The 17,949-nt window shown below is 35.1% G+C and overlaps 1 protein-coding gene across 1 annotated transcript in view; it reads right to left on the reverse strand.

Annotated features, from left to right (window-relative positions):
- The window catches only part of LOC107666746 (regulating synaptic membrane exocytosis protein 2-like), a 175,734-nt gene that overhangs the window by 20,369 nt on the left and 137,416 nt on the right, over positions 1–17,949 (reverse strand). Inside the window, exon 25 of the mRNA XM_016458178.1 lies at positions 8,180–8,397. Within this exon, the coding sequence (XP_016313664.1) occupies positions 8,180–8,397 (218 nt within the window). The remainder of the gene's footprint in view (positions 1–8,179; positions 8,398–17,949) is intronic.

Genomic DNA, 17,949 nt, shown 5'->3' on the forward strand with positions numbered 1-17,949 from the left:
GCGAACAACTTGACCCCGCCCACAAACACGTCATTTTACTGATGACTGCTTCTCTAATCTCGGGGAGTTCAATGCGGGATTCACAAAATGCTTGCTCTTGAAAGATGGATCAGTATCCTGTTTATTTGGACCAGCTGCCCCACTGAATCACAACCTGTAAGTACGATAAATAAATTAATAGATGTTTATATTTTCTATAGAGCGTTCAAAATACAGAACTATTGAAATAGGCGTATCATTTCCGACACGCGCTGTACGCCATAGACCAATCACAACAGACTAGGCCATCTGACCAATCAGAGCAGAGCAGGCTCACTGCAAGGACGGGTTTAGAGAGACTGAATCTTTGAACTGCTTCGAACGAATCGTTTGAGAATTGCTGGAAAATGAGGTGATATTAAATGCATATTTTGAGAAAACGAAACGCGTTTTTTGACCTTGCATGCATGTAATCCTATTGTAGGAGACTCCCAAAACAATATTAGGAACCGTAAAAATGGCATAATAGGGGCACTTTAACAAAAATGTGCCTCTAAAGTTACCAAATGCTTTCAAAAAATGCGACACCAAAGCGTACTGTATTCATGGGAAGTAGAGTAGTGTGTATCTGCTCCTAATCTGGTTCAGTTAAACAAGCAGGCCGCCAAGACGGGTCCATCCCCTGCGATGCCGCATTACCTGCCATCTGCCCGTGCCGACTGTATGGCATCTACTTCTGATGTCCCTTCTGCTCTTGTAGCGATGCAATAGAAGAACCATTTTTGGTTCCCCAAAGAACCTTTCAGTGAACAGTTCTTAAAAGAACTGTTAAAAATGAAAGGTTCTTACAAATAAAAGTTCTTTATTGGTTCCATGAAGAACCTTTTGTGCATTGGATGTTAAGGGTTCTTCATGGAACCATCAATTCCAATAAAGTACCTTTATTTTTAAGAGTGAATAAGCAATACAGTATGCAATAAGAGTGCAGTATACTTAAAAACATAAAAAGAGATTATGTAGTGTGCGCTAGCCTCAATGGCACCTAGAGTGAAAAAACGCGTCCTTTTCCGGGAAACATACTCGGATGGGTAGCTCCTGTAGCATATGAGCCCTCCATGAGAATCGCGGAAGCTCAAATGGCTCCGGGACTGAACGCTGAGGGCACACGGATGAGATTACATCGATTACACTGATGGGCACACCAGCGGTTTCAACTTTCCCAGGATGCATTAGGAGCCTGTGGGATTTTTGAAAATCTATTATAACACCGCAGAGAGAGAGAGAGAGAGAGAGAGAGAGAGAGACAGAAAGAAAGAGAGGGATGCTCCATCAGCTGTAGACGTGAAATCTTTAGTATCTTCCCACAGGAAAGAAAAATGAGAGACCCTCAATATCTCAACTGTTTCTTCTAAGCAGCAATGGGTCAAAATGGAGATTTTTAAAAAATCTGCTGCTCAAATTTAACAAAAATCTCACAGAACCAAATAATCTGAGTTGACCTATACACAATAATGTTATATAGAAACAAACTTGAATGACTTAAACGAAACATACCTAAGAACTAGGGCTGCATGATTAATCGTATTCTAATTGTGATCACAATTTATGCTGCTCTCGATTCATTAAGCATAATCATCTGCTATATTTGCCTGCTGGTTATTTATCCTGAAAACTACTTTTTTTTTTTATTTGACATGTGCATTATCTTGCATTGATAACAAGCCTCCATAAGCTTTCATGCATGTGGTTGCCAGATGTAAAGAGTTTAATTCTCCCAGTCAGAACTTTTCTCTTAAATGTATGTTTTTTTTCTTAATCTGGCAACCACATGCACACGCTCTTTCTACACTGAGAAAAGAGCAATGATGATCTGAAAACACCTGCAATCGTATAATTTGGAGTTTAGCAATCTCCACTGCAATTCTTTGCTCAAATAAAATTGTAATACAGCCAGTCTGTCTCTCAGGTCATTAACATGAATTATTGCACTGTTTTACGCTGTTGTTTTAATAGACAAATGAACATAATTTGGAATACTATAATTTTTTTTTCTTTTGAATGAAACTTATTCTTGTACCAGATTTCATGTAAAGCATGAGGAAAACAAATGAGGTAAAATAAACCATGCAAGTTGGCATTTTTGATTTGTGCTTATGTGAAAGTGCAAGAATTCAGAAGAAATCAAAAATGACAATAATCATCATCTATTTTCAGTTGAACTATTATCACGCAGCCCTAAGACCTCATGAGCCATAAAAGAGCCATATCTGAGCAAAAACAGTCTTGTGCATTGTGTTTTGCCAGGATGAGCATTTAAAAATCCGCAGAGAGCACAGAACATCAGGTGTTCCCCTTCGGGAACTCGAGCTGCGTCGGAAAACGCTAGGGGAACGCCTTCAGCGATACCAAGCTCTGAATCATATGTGTAATCAGTCGAATCGATGGGCGAGACGTCAGAGGCAGGTGACGTCATGACCAGGAAGCTTTAAAAGCACGTGAGGTGCAGCCGGCGCTAGCTTTCTGTCATTCAGCAAAGCTCTCTGGGTGTGTCGGTCACGATTTATGTTCTGTGAGTCTTATTTATTGTGGTCTGTCCAAAAAAAGTTGCACAAGCATTCAAAGTATAAGCTCCAGCAGAGAAAAAAAAGATGTCTAAGAAAAAGACAAAAAAGGGCGAAAGCAGATCGCGTTACAGACTGTGTGTTCCTCCCTGCCCACGCTACATCATTCCCCTAGCGTTTTCCGATGCAGCTTGAGTTCCCGAAGGGGAACGTCCCAGGTTACGTATGTAACCATTGTTCCCCGAGGGAACGAGACGCTGTGTCGCAAGGCCTTACTTCCGGCATCCCTACTAGAGCTTGCTTCACTCCTAAGAAGCTAGTGCCGGCTGCACCTCACCTGCTTTTAAAGCTTCCTGGTCATGACGTCACCCACCTCTGACGTCTCGCCCATCGATTCGACTGATTACACATATGATTCAGAGCTTGGTATCGCTGAAGGCGTTCCCCTAGCGTTTTCCGATGCAGCGTCTCGTTCCCTCGGGGAACCATGGTTACAAACGTAACCTGGGACGTTTTCATCTGCACTTGCAGCTCTGGCCTCTTTGCTGACACAGATCTGGAGGCAGAGGAAGATCAGCAGAGGTTAGATGTGAGATGGTTCTCCATGGAGCGCTGGGTATAATTACAAGAGAATTCAGGCCTCCTAAACGCCGAGAGGAACAATCGGGCACCATAAATCAGAGCGATAATTCAGCATGGTCATGAATAAAACCGCGAGGCTTCAGCTCCATGAAGCTCTCTCCTGCAGAACTTGTCATCAAAGATTAATTAGAGAGGTCCGCAGGACTCCAGTGGTCTCCCATGGACACTCACAGTGCTGAGATACAGTAATATAACCTGAAAAATATTCCATGTAAATACTAAATGGACATGGATGCTGATACAATAAAATACACTAAAACAGGAACAGCTAGTATGACGCAAAACACCTATAACTAATGTGAATGTCACTGCACAGTACCATTAGAGACAAGCTCAACATTAAATCAACAGTGACTGTTCTATGGATTTTGAGACATTTTAACTGGACTGTTAGACAACAATAATTTATATATAGACTGCCATTCAAATGTCTGGGGTCAGTAAGTTTTGAGTCTTGTGCTCACAGAAGCTGTATTTATTTGATCAAAAATACATTAAAAACTGAATTATTGTGAAATATTATTACAATTTAAAATAACTGTTTGCTATTTGAATATATTTTAAAATGTAATTTATTTATGTTATGGCAAAGCTGAATTTCAGTCTTCAGTATCACATGATCCTTCAGAAATCATTCTAATATGGTGATTTGCTGCTCAAGAAACATTTCTTATTATTATTATCAATGTTAAAAACAGTTGAGCTGCTTAGTATTTTTGTGTAAAAGTGATACAGGATTATTTACAGGATTTCTAAGGATTCGTTGAAGAATAGAAAGTTCAAAGAAAGAGCAATGATCAATTTACTGCACTATTTCTGAATATAAGCATTGGACAGCTGTCCTGTGTGTGCAACCGCATTTCAAACACACAAAACCATTTTTTTTTTTACCCAGTGAAGGCCTAGAATAACCTCTTTTTAAAGCACGTATCTGTGCAGTATGCCCTCTCTAGGATGCTGTCAGGCTTTCTGAATTAAGCACAACAAAGTGGAGCAGGAAGCAGCCGGAGAGTCGGACTCGGCTTTGAGAAACAGGCCAGGGATTTCAAACGCCTGCACGCGCACACCACCTAAAAGCTCTGCCTGAAAAATTTATATGCTCTATGATTCACATCTCGTGAGCCGGTGTTGTTGTTCAGAGCTGCAGATCTCAGCCAGACCTGATTTCCTGTAGTTGGTGAAAGCGTGCCGCTGTATTGAGTGTGACACTGAACAGGAGGCTCTCTAAAGCACCAAATAAAACAGCACACCGGACCTCAACAATGAACATCCATTTCTCACATGTTCGGTTGGAATTCTCAGTGTCGACTTTGATTCTAATTTTTTTTCCAAAACGGAAGAAAATCTGTCTGGTCTGTTTTGTCTCTAGCATTTGTTAGATATCAGGTGTATAGCTGTTTTATAAATTATATCACATTGCATAAAAAATTATAGATGCAAACAAGATATGAATGAAATGTAAAAAAAAGTGTATATATGTGCGCACACACACACACACACACACATATGTATGTATATATATATATATATATATATATATATATACACACAGAAGAAAATATCAGAACAGTATCATCGCAAGATCTCAAATAATGCTCTGATGCAGTATTATAATTTTTTAATTAAAAATGACACTAAAATTATTAAAACTCTTTTCGCTGATTCAAATAAAATAAAATAAAATTTAAAAAATATTATATGAGAACTTCAGCTTAAAAACAAATGGGATTTGAAATGTTGCTTTGGCAACTACAACTAACTGAAAATAAGTTGAAGTTGAAGTAATAAAAATTGCTAAAACTAAATTGAAAATAAATAAAATTGTGCTAAAAAAATTCTAAAAAACTAAAACTAATAAAAATGACAAAAGTGCATTACAAAATTACTAAAATTAAAATTTTACAAATTAAATAAAAAATAAAAGCTAAGCTAATATTAATTAAAAAAAAAACATCTGTCAACCATTGCCACTGAACAACAAATAAAAAAGAAGAACATATCAGAACAATGTAATCACATAGCATCTCACATGCTGCTCTGACGCAGCATTATTATTGTTAACTAAGCATTAAAATTGTTTTCATTAATTTAAATAAAAGTTAAATAAAATAAAATACAATATTAGATGAAAAACTTTATTGCAAATTTTGCCTTTGCAACGAACTAAAATAAAAGTACTAAAATGACTAACACTAAGATTTAAATGAAAACTGAAAATATAAAAATAAAAGCCAATTCCTATTAATAACACTTATAAATACTACATAGGGAAACAAACAATAAATTAATTACATTGAAAAAATTAAAACTAATGTGACTTTACCCAGTGGATTAAATATTCAATATTCATTTCCATTTTTATTTTGTATCAATTTCCCTGATAGTGACAATTTTGTTCTCTTGAACACAGTAAATGGAAGTGCTGATTTAGGCACAAACGGTTTTTCCAATATTCTGATTTTCCATATGAATTAAATGGACAATTTGGATACTATATACCAGGGGTCAGTAATATTTTGGGCATGAAGCGTTGTTTTTACTGTGCCAGTAAGAACAGCTCTAATGGTAATGAACACAATAATGACTTTAACTCATTTTAGAGATTTTGAAAAAAGCATTTTAGCATTGAAAAATATAGCACACATCAGCTTTAGAACAAAAAAAGAAAAACTAGGTTGCCAAATTTCCTCCAGATAAAAAAAAAGACCAACTGTGGTCTGTGTGTTCTTCCTCATTTTTTGCAAGCAGAGACTGTGTTAATGGAAGGATGCTCAAAGACATCACAGACAAGCAGAAGACACAACACACCCCCATGAGACATGACAAAGTGCTACGGCCCCTGGCAACCAGCCCAACTTATTACAAACACACTGCCGACCACCTGCCACGTGCAGGCTGAGCACGAGCTGTCTGATGGGCTGTGTTCATTTCTTCATGGCATGTGATCTACCTGCACGCCACCATTCAGACTTCAGACGGCCAGCGCTGGCCAATGAGCTGATTAGAGGCTGAGCATGGGCTACAGACGGCAAAGAAATCCACTGACCTCTGGATAAACAGAGCCACATTTTTAAATGAGTGTTTTTACCAGCTGCTCATTGATTGCGACAGATGAGGTAAACGTGCCCACACTGGAAAATACGCTCACACTCCTCAATTACAGCAAACCATGGAAACTCTAGACAGACAGAATATGGGAGAAAACAAAGTCTTTGCAGAGATGCTGTAAAGAGAAATCAGTAACCTATAAAATAAATGAAATGGTGCCTAAGAGCTGCTGTGTACTACCAAAATAGCAGTAATAGCAATATAACTTGTCACTTTAAACCAATTTAATGCATCACTGATGAATAAAAGTATTAATTTGCTTTATAATATATGATATTTGCATGGTAGTACAAGGTACTTCACAGAATACCACAGTATTTACAAAGCAAATGTCCAAGAAAAATTGTACAGTATTAACATGGTAAATCTTTTACATGTACTATAGTAATACTATGGTATTTTCATATACACCATGATACTGCATGATCATATTCATACAACATGGAATTTACATTGTAGATCAAGGTACTTCAAAGTATACCATAGTATTTCCACAGCACATTTCCAAAAAAACAAGGTAATACCACAGTACTTTTTGTGTGAACAGTGTATATAGTGAAAAGAGAATAAACATACCAAAAAAAGTATCAAAACATGCCATGGTTAAAGCATTGTTTGGATGTGCACCACAATAGTACTATGGTATTCTTGGAAGTATATTGGAGTGCCACATAAATGCAATTCAGTACCATGGTATATATATCAATGCATCATTGTATTCGGTTACTTTTGTAAGGGTAAATGCATGCTGTGCTAGAAGGGTTGAGGATGTGTTTGCTGTGTGATACGCTTCAGACTGCAGCACCTGAGAATAAAAAAATCATCAAGAGCGCAACAGTGATGCTACATTGATGGCTCCTTCCAGGGTTTGAACCTAAAAAGTACCAGCTTCAACCAGCAATGAAAAATGTACACCTTGCAACATGAACACCTTAAATCTGCTCCCAAACAAAAACCATGCACCAACAACGAGCCTTTTCAAATAAAGCAATCATAACGAAACAATCTTCTACAAACAACACAAAATTATTCAAACTTTATGCACATCATCAAAAAAAAAACTTGGCAATTACCATGATAAAATTCCCAAATGTCATGTTTTTGGACATATACCATGGTACTGAATTATTATATTTTATGTAGTCATAGAATTCCATAGTATTGCAACAATAAATTACCAAAAACCTGAAATTACCACAGTACATGTCCAAAAATCATGGTAATACCATGTTACTTTGTGTACATGCCAAATAATAATAATGCAACAACCCTCTACCACAGCACAAAAATATTCAAACTTTATGTACATCATCAACAAAAAGACCTGGTATTACTGTATTACAAATACCATGTCTTTGGACATGTACTATAGTAATATCATGGTATTTTGACATATCCCATAGTACTAAATGATTATATTTAATGTATTCAAAAAATAACAAAGTATTGCAATGATAAATGTCCAAAAACATGACATTACCAAAGTGCAGGTCCAAAAAATATGGTAATACCACATTACTTTAGCCCAAATAAAACAATGATTCAAACTTTAAGCAGTTGGATATTCATTAATTGCACACTCGACTGAAATAAAAAGCTGCAAACAGTTGGTGCACTTCTGTCACTTCAAAGCAATGGCAACAGAAAGAAAGAATGGTGTGAAACAGAGGGTCTCAATTACTCGGCGGTCCTCGGTCCTGCTCCGACCCAATTTACACTTTTGAGAAACAGGCTGCTTAAATAAAAGTTGTTAGGTAGTTAGAGCTGATGCAAGAAAAGTACGTTCATTAAAGGGTCGGGAAGAACATACTGTACAGACGACAAAAGGAACATAAAAGACGCTGATTTAGAGACAAACAGCAAACAGACAGACGTTATTGGACTCATACCTGTCTGGCTGAGCTGCGAGGCGCTGCGGCTCTTTCGGCCTAACCCCACGACCGCCGCCATCTTGGCGCCGATGCTGGAGCGCCGTTTCTTGTCAACGGTTCCCACCAGGCTCACGGCCGTGTCCGACTGGCTGCCGTCGGTCTTCTCCAGACTGCACATGTCCCCACCGACGCTGGTGCTCTTGGTCATGTTGCCCCCGGCCGCCGTTCCCACTTGCCTGTTTTTCATTTTGGACGTAAATTCACTGTCAGTGGTGGCCCGTGGAGGAGAGACGTGAAGAGAGGAGGAGGAGCGGCAGAGGGGAAGAGTTGAGGGTGGATGGATGGATGATGGAGGAGAGAAAGGAGAGAGTTAGGAAAGTGGAGGGTGAAGGGGAGCGGAGATTCAGCTCAGAATAAGGTCAAAGGTTAAAGGGTTTAGGCATCCAATCAGCTTAAGGTGCTTCACAGTAAAGTTTTGGGATGGGCCTGATGTTCTATGTGTTCCGTTTTAGTAGTCTAACAACAAGTAAACTGAGTAAAATATAGAACAGACTAACTGTCGCTAGTTCTCTCAATAGTGCTTACGCTCATGATGCAAACTTATACTGTCCTTTGAAATCTAACATAAAGAGAAAAGAGGCTTGCAAGGCCTTGGACCTTAAAAGCCAAAAAGAACACCAACAAAACAACAAAAAACTCACAAAAACAACTAGTTAAGCTAAAGAAATCACATCTGACATGGTCCACATACTATTATTCATACTACTTTCGCAGAATACTGCACACATATACTCCAAAAATTATATTGTCATGAGTATTTTTTATATTATTTTCCCAGTTGATATGGATATTGAATGAAATATTGAGAAACAACAATGCATAAGACTTGTTCTTAAAGATCTATCAGTATCTGCAGTGTTACTTCTAAAGCAAGTGTATTTTGTTTCAAGGATTTTATAATAGTATGCATAGTATGCAGTAAACAGTACACTACTTACTCTGACAATCAGGCCATCAAACTACCACATATGACTGACAATAAAAAAATGATAAACAAGAAAATAAACAGAAAATGGAGTGGTTTATAGATTACTACATTGATTATTTCAATTAAATAACTAATTATACAAAGGTTGTCACAAGTATGTTGTATAGGAAGCAATCTTGCTCCACAAGAGTCTGACGTTAGCATGTTGCTAACAAAGCAATATTTATGGAATAAGCAGCATTAAAAATACATAGTATGCACAGGTATAAAAAAAAAAAATTCCATGCTGAAAATACATTTATAGCTGCTTCCCTCATCATTGTGAATGAACCTGAGCTATCTAGTAGCTCACTGTGACTCATTTAAGAGTCACAACTCACACACTTCCCACAAACTGTTCTTAAAACAGCATAAAAACTTGCAGCAGTTCACCTATTTCATCCTAACTGATAGGAGCATCTCATGCATGAAGCATTCAGTGAATTTGATTTGTTAAGTTCACTCACTCAGCACTGAAATGCATGCTGCTCTATATTCCACACAGGCTGGTCTATTTTATTTTTCAGCAGGACAAAAAAAAAATGAGGGCACATGTAAAAAGATTAAATTAGCATCTCGCGTGGCTATGAGCGAGTGAAGCGAAAAGACAAATGACTTCCTGGACAAAGGATCCTAATGAAATCTTAATGGTTATAAATGTGTTTAAATGATACACGTGCAGCCGTAGGTCTGCTCTTCTTCATCATCAATGCAATTACAGCCACAGAAACATGCGACAAATCGATGAGCTCTGACAAGACGTTCTTCAATTACTACAATTAGCCTTTTCAAAATACAGCCCTGTCCAACAACTCATTCTGCCAAGCCACATCAAGCTGTCTGTAATCTAGTAATCTTGGATCCTGTAATATTTGGGACTGATATATTTCATGAGAAAGAGTAGTATCTGTATAGATCATCACTACACTCTCTACAACAGTGAGCTGAGCTCCCATTTAACCCCTGCCAATACATTGAGAAATCACACCAAATAAATCACATATGAAATCTATTTCATATCTCAATTATTTCTCGAAGAAAGCAATGAGATTAAATGGAGACTTCTGTTAAGTCTGCTTCTTCTCTTAGGCTACGTCCACACGAAGCCAGAGCTTTCCCTATCCGATCTTTTTTTCCCCCTCGTCTCAAGAAATATCTGCGTCCACACGAAACCACAAACCGATGTAGTATACGTGCCAGACCAGTATGTGGCGCTGTAATTCTGCCACAGAGATACACTAAAAACGGAGAAGAAGACTTGGACTATGCGCATAAACCTTGCCCGCGGTATACAAACGAACATGGAACAATACATTCATTAATCTGTGTTAACGTTAGTTAATAAAAAGACAATCGTTCAGTGTTTGTTCATGTTTTTGTTGTTACGTGACATGACGTAGCGGTGTCTGACTAGGGGCGAGACGTGGGCTGATGACGTCATCGTTTCAGAAAATATACGGATTCGCTGTCCACACGAAAACGCAAGGGCGGCGTTTTCAGATTTATCCACCCTGGGGCCTGGTTTCAAAAAATATCGGTTTCACTCTCCCAAAACGCCGGATCCGTGTGGACGAAACGCCTATACGATACAAAATTTATGTGTATACAGCTAAACGCGTCTCCGTGGGGACGGGGCCTTAGACATTTTAAAAATGGAACTTCTTTTAATGTGATACAGCATCTTAAAAATGTGATGCTTGCAGTATGAGATGCTGAAAATCCGTGATATGAATTGCAACAGTCAAAGATTTAGCGTCTAGCATGTGCTGGGGAAAGTTACTTTTAAAAGAAATGCATTACAATACTGCGTTACTCCATAAAATAGTAACTAATTGTCTTAGTTACTTTTTATGGAAAGTAAAGCATTACGTTACTTTTGCATTACTTTCTGTCAGTTTTATATTTTTAGTTTTAGTCATTTTATGTGCTTTTCTATAAAATATTTCTATTTAAATTTATTTCTATTTCAGTTTGTTTTAATTTTAGTACTTAGATTTTATTTCAGTTATTTACCGATTCAACATTTCTCGTTTTGTTTACGTTCTTTTATGAATTTTTTTAATTAATGAAAAAAGATTTGTTTTATGTTAACATTATTTTAGTAATAGATACATACTATTATAGCATTTATTTTATATTTTCAGTTTTTATATTTAATTTATTTTAATTGAATTTACTTTTTATTTCAGTTTGTCTTAATTTTCGTACTTAAATGCATTTTATTTTAATTAGTTGCCAACATTTCTAATTTTAAAGTTCCTCATCATATATTTATAATTTCAGCTTTATTTCAATAGTAATAAAAAAAAAAAACAGTTTTAGTTACAAGTAACGACACTGGTGTTGTACATAGAAACAGAGCACAGACACAGAACAGCCCCTCAAAAATACTCTAAAATTATGATTTGTAGCATTCAAAAGTTTTAGGACTTGATTCATTACAAAATGCATGTACGAGCTACATCGACAAAGCTGCTACAAGGTCGCAATAGCAAACTATAGCCCAAAAATTGAATTTTGTAGAGTCAGTTTTCAGTTTGAGGTCAGCTGTTGTCATTGTGGAGCAATAAGTATAGAGTGGAATCAAATGTGTATGTTTCTGGCCGATACGAGTCTCTGGGGAAAATCACAACCCAACACAACAGTCTGAGAGCTAATCACAGCTCTAAAGAGATACTGTTGCATTGACTGATTGATTGGACGGGATGCTGCCAGACACTATATTTCTCATGCAGACAGCTCCCTCCAGCAGCGCCGCACGGGAGAGGTTGGCAGGCTCTCACATTCTCACGGAGAGAAGTGTCGCGCCACCGCAGGGCTTCAGATGGCCATTACCTTCCTCTCCTCACTGTAATGAGAACGGCTCATAGAGAGCTGTGACCGACACAAAACCCAGGTGGAGATCCTTCATGCTGCTGTGATGACAAGACGCATCTGTCTCTCTGGATTATGTCTCACAATATGATTGACAGATTGGCGGGGAATTATCTGTGCAAAAGTTTGCAAACAAATTCAATAAGAACATTATGTGGTTATACTTCATGGATTATATTGATAGACAAGGTCTAATCTGTAGTTTGAAAACCCGAGCACAGGTCAAAAACACCAAAGTCTGAGAAAGAGAATGTGTCTCCTAATAGTAACTTCTTAAAGGTGCACATCCATCTGGATATAAACGGTCAAGTCTTCTTGAATGATTATACTTCATAATAATTGCCTAGGCATTGCTCCAGACATGTTTCAGAAGTTCATTTTTATTAATTGCGTAGAGAGTTTCTAAAGCAAAAAAAAATTAATATATATATATATATATATAATTTATAATATATAAAAATATAATGCAGAACATGCAAACATATACAATTATTATTATTATTATTAACAATAATAATCATATTTTGGGGTCTTCAACAGTGTAATTTTAGTATTATTAACACACTATTATAGTATTAATATTTAGAATTAGATTTGATTTTATTCATTTTAAATTTCTTATTTTTGTAATTTATTTATGTAGTTAGTTTTAGAACAGTTTCAGGTAATTAAGATTTTTATATTTTGATTTATTTATGTTAATGTTTATTTCAATCATGTCTTTTTTGTCATTTTTATTATACATTTTTAATTATGTCCATATAGTTTTTATTAAGTTTCAGATTTTAGTTTTAGGTTATTTAAGTTTTAATTATTTTAGTACTTCAAAGTAAACTAAACAATGAGGAATGTAGTAACTTAATTTTTTTATTTTTTTTTATTTTATTTCAGTTAAAGTATATTTTGTTTCAGTAATTAACTTTTTTTTAATATAGTTTTAGCTTTAGTTAACATTGAAAACGTTAATAAGGTTAATAATAACCCTGGTCTTGCACAACTCAGAACATGCTAAAATATAAAATTATAATAGTTAGCATTAATTGTTTTATATTTTGAAAAGAATGATAATGACTAAAGACACAAAGTGCAGCGCTATACAGGAACAGATAGCAGCCAGTTAAACGGGACTGCAGGTGATAAGTCAATAAGACACAGGTATTTTTTTCTCTTAAATACTGCACACAAAATTGGCATGAGTGTTTTGAAGACTTTAATCTTCAGATGAATAACTTTCTTGAGGTGTGTGTAAAGCGTGCAGTAGTGCTGCCACTGCTAGTGAGAGTCAGCCTGCAGTGATCTGTGTGTGTGTGTGTGTGTGTGTGTGTGTGTGTGTGTGTGTGTGAGAGAGAGAGAAAGAAACAGTATAAACAGTACACAGTTCACTACAAACATGGAAAAAAATTAAAAAAGCATTTCTCAATTTCGCTAACAACTGTACTGGAATTTGATCTTTTTTTAAACACTTCTAAACTCAAAACCACAGTGACCAGAGGAACAAATGGGTCACATGGTCTGTGGCAGTGTAAAGAGAAGTCACACACTATATGTAACAGATCATTGAGCATTCTGACAAACTGTGCAGGTTGTTTACTCGAGGATTACTAATGCCTTGATGGCTTCAGGCACGTTGGTGTGTTTGAATCTGGTCTGCTCTAGAAAACTCTCTCTGCGATTAATAAAAGAGGCCTTCTGAACAGGCAGTCAGTCCAGAGCAGTACCTGAGGTGATATTATGAAATATGGTCATTCACACTTCCAGATGCAACAGTGTATACTGTATGTGAATGGATGTGCACCATTGAGTTAACACTGAATGACTCCTAGAATGAAATAATGGCCTTGTTCTTTTAAAATATTAGTATTCACTAATTCACTTTATTAAAAATTGGTTTAACATTTTTAATCTCTACCATAATTATATTGAAATGTTGGCCTTACTTGCTTGGCAAAAAAATAAAATAAAATAAAATAAATTAAATAAATAAATAAGAAAGAAAGAATGATAGGGTTTAAAATAAAATAAAACAAAACAAAACAAAACAAAACAAAACAAAATAAAATAAAATAAAATAAAATAAAATAAAATAAAATAAAATAAAATAAAATAAAATAAAATAAAATAAAATAAAATAAAATAAAATAAAATAAAATAAAATAAAATAAAATAAAATAAAATAAAATAAAATAAAATAAAATAAAATAAAATAAAATAAAATAAAATAAAATAAAATAAAATAAAATAAAATAAAATAAAATAAAATAAAATAAAATAAAATAAAATAAAATAAAATAAAATAAAATAAAATAAAATAAAATAAAATAAAATAAAATAAAATAAAACAAAACAATCTCCGGCCAATCCGTGATCAGCAGAGTTTACACGTCACGTTTTGGTAACGGTACGGTTCACTTGGAACCTCAACCGAGGTGGTACTAAAAAAAGTACCAGGTACCAGGTACTGTACCCAGTGGAAAACACCCCAAAAGTGAACCGTACCGAGCCGTACCGTGCCGTACCATGCAGTGGAAAAGCACCATAAGTTTAGTGAGCTTCCTACATAAGTAGTATATTAAGGCCTTATGTGTGTGTTCTTGACACAAAGGCTATTTCAAAAGCTGCATACATACTTTTGGCTACATTCTATTCTCTATACATCATGGGAAAACAAAAACAATGCCAGAATGCATTATTACAAGCTCAGTGGGGGAAAAAAGCCTCATGAAAGGTACTAATAAAAATGTTCAAAATTATAAAAAATGAACTAATTTAACCCAATGCCAAAAGGAAACATAATGCTTTAATAGCAAAAAACTTTGAACAAGATGAAGATGACATTTTTTCTTATTTTAAATACATATATTTTTTCATTTAGTATTGCCCTTTAGAAGCTACAGAAGATATTTAGATGTTTCTCAGAAGACAAGGAAAATACAATTCACCCTAATCTTCAAAATGCTCAATGCATCATGTTTCTATCGTGTTTCCTTTCCTTCTGAGAAAACATCTTTTAAGTAAAATATTACATTCAGTTTGTATGATCCATCTTATTTTGGTGGAATAATTAACATTTTGCAGATTCTGCAAGGTGTATGTAAACTTCTGACCACAACTGTGTGCGTATATATAAAATATCAACATAATATTTCAGCTAAGTTGCTCCCTTAGAAGCTCACTTGGTTTTCAGAACAGCGCTATAATGTTCTCTGCTCTACTCCACAGAGAACTGACCTTTAAATGAAATGTGACGCCGCGCTAAACCGCTGTAGGCGATGCTAATAAAAATGTAGTCCCATCATCAACTTCCAGTCCCGATCAAAAATGGCAAATTCTGAAAGTGTGGTAGAGACTACAGCATTTATCTTTTCTCATGCTTGGCTTTCTTAGACGGAAAGTGTCTACAGCATCCTGCAAATTAAGAACTAGCTTTCAAAGCTTATTCAGACGCTTTCTACTTGACATTTCTGAAAATGAGATGCTAATGATTTGATACAGAGCAGAAAGTCAGCATCATCTGATCACATTATCATAGCAGCTTCAGTTTCACATTAATAATGGTGTTGAATGTGAAATAGCAATGGGATGCTAATATTATCATTAACATACATTAATTAAAGAAGAGTTAGAGTTAGTCAGTTTAATGCAGCAATTAAGTATATAAAAAAAAAACATATTAAAAATAACAAATAATTATGCCTTCTGACCAGATATAAATCCTATAATTTTTCGACCATCAAAGCAACTACAGCCAACTCACCTCATCAACTTTGAGTTGAGTTGAAAACTTACGAAGCAACTGAAAAACTGGCTTTTTAAATATCTAATTACTGCAAACTGTAGGCTTATGTTAAAATATATGGAAAGAAAACAAAAATTGGCAGAACTGAATACAGACATTGGCTTTGAATATTCAGTATTCAATTCTGCCACAATGGTAACATTATTGAACTATATTAGCTAACATGAACTAAGATTAATAAATGCATTATAAGTATTTTTCATTGTCCATGTTAATTTCAACATTTAACACATTATAAAATCAAAAGTTGCATTTTAACATTATTGAAATTAACAGTTGTATTTTTATTAACTAATGTTAACAAATACTGTAACAAATGCATTGCTTGTTAACTAAATTTAACTGACAGACCTTATTGTAAAGTGTTACCAATTATCTTCATATTTTCTCTTCATAAAATGTGATATTTGTGATTAATATCAATTAATTTGATGTTTTTTTTTTTTTTTTTACTTTTAATAATTAATTATTTTATTAATGGATAAAAGGAAGATTAAACTTATTTTTCCAATATTGTTTTTCTGGGGTTAATGGGTTATTATATAAAATTTTAAGATTTTAAATATTTTAATTTTAACATTTAAAATTAAATTAACATATGAAGAGTTTATTTGCAAAAGCAGATAACTCGTTTTTTTTTTTAATTTTCAAAAATCAAATTTTTTATTGTGTTTTATTGTGTTAGTTGGCTAGTATTTTTTGGTTATTTTTACCTAATCAAAATAACCCAACTGCAGTTTGATTGAGATTAATTGGAATGCACAATGAAAAAAACATGGATAAAAGGAGGATTAAACTTATTTTTCCAATATTGTTTTTCTGGGGTTAATGGGTTATTATATAAAATTTTAAGATTTTAAATATTTTAATTTTAACATTTAAAATTAAATTAACATATGAAGAGTTTATTTGCAAAAACAGATAACTCGTTTTTTTTTTTAATTTTCAAAAATCAAATTTTTTATTGTGTTTTATTGTGTTAGTTGGCTAGTATTTTTTGGTTATTTTTACCTAATCAAAATAACCCAACTGCAGTTTGACTGAGATTAATTGGAATGCACAATGAAAAAAACATGATTTTTGAAAATTGTTAAAAATGGCGTTATCTGTTTTTGCAAATGAACTCTTCATATATTCTCTGAAAACAAGTCTATGTCAGACAGCTTTGCTTATCAAGTGCATTTATCTCATTTAAAGGATGCTTATACTGTACATTTTTACTGTAAAACAAGACTAAGTTACTGATTTAGAAAATGATTTTTGCAATAAAGGACTTCTGCATTTGACACTGAAATCTCTGATTTGAAATCATCTGACTAAAGGCTAATAATACCACAAAAAACAATGGAAACAAGTTAAAACATCTCATGACCGTCTGTGTGCTGTGAACTCACGCTTCAGCGACCGCTCACAAACCTCACTGACTCTTTGTGCCTTGTAAGGCAATGCTAAGTAACCTCTTTATGGCTTTGTTTTCCTTCTTTTTTCCACCTTCTAGTTTCATACGTGTATATTAGTCATGAGATTGCATAACTAACCCACAGAAAACTGCCACCAGAACACATGCCTCTTATATATTACACAAGTCACCTAATGAGGCAGACAATGCCTGTGGCTCTTCCACCATCGTCAACGTAATCACCGCTGACATCACTTCCTGTTTTCTCAAAGCACGTACTGGCTTATCCATCACGCCTCAGTAAACACAGACAGACATAAAGATCACCTGAAGAACGCATGACATTAAAGGCAAACACTTTTTACCTCTTCAGCTAAATCACCGTTCCTCGTACACAATCTGCGTCCAGTCTGTGTTCATTTAATGCAATATGATCAACGATACGCTTCAAAGGTCTGTGTACGCTTCCAGTCACTTATTAACAAAGAAAATCGTGTTCCTATTTCCCTCATTACAAACCCGATCAGAGTCTAATGCATCGCTCAGAGGCCCAGATGACAAGTGCAGTGTCAACACTGAGAGATGATGAACATGAGCTCAGAAATACCACAGATACGGCCTGAGAGAGCAGTTAAACATGAACACAAAGAGCTGGACTGATGGAGCCCTGGTACATACAGTATATGAGTGAA

Source organism: Sinocyclocheilus anshuiensis, unplaced genomic scaffold (assembly GCF_001515605.1).
Source record: "Sinocyclocheilus anshuiensis isolate Anshui unplaced genomic scaffold, SAMN03320099.WGS_v1.1 scaffold267, whole genome shotgun sequence".
In the NCBI taxonomy this organism is placed as follows: domain Eukaryota; kingdom Metazoa; phylum Chordata; class Actinopteri; order Cypriniformes; family Cyprinidae; genus Sinocyclocheilus; species Sinocyclocheilus anshuiensis.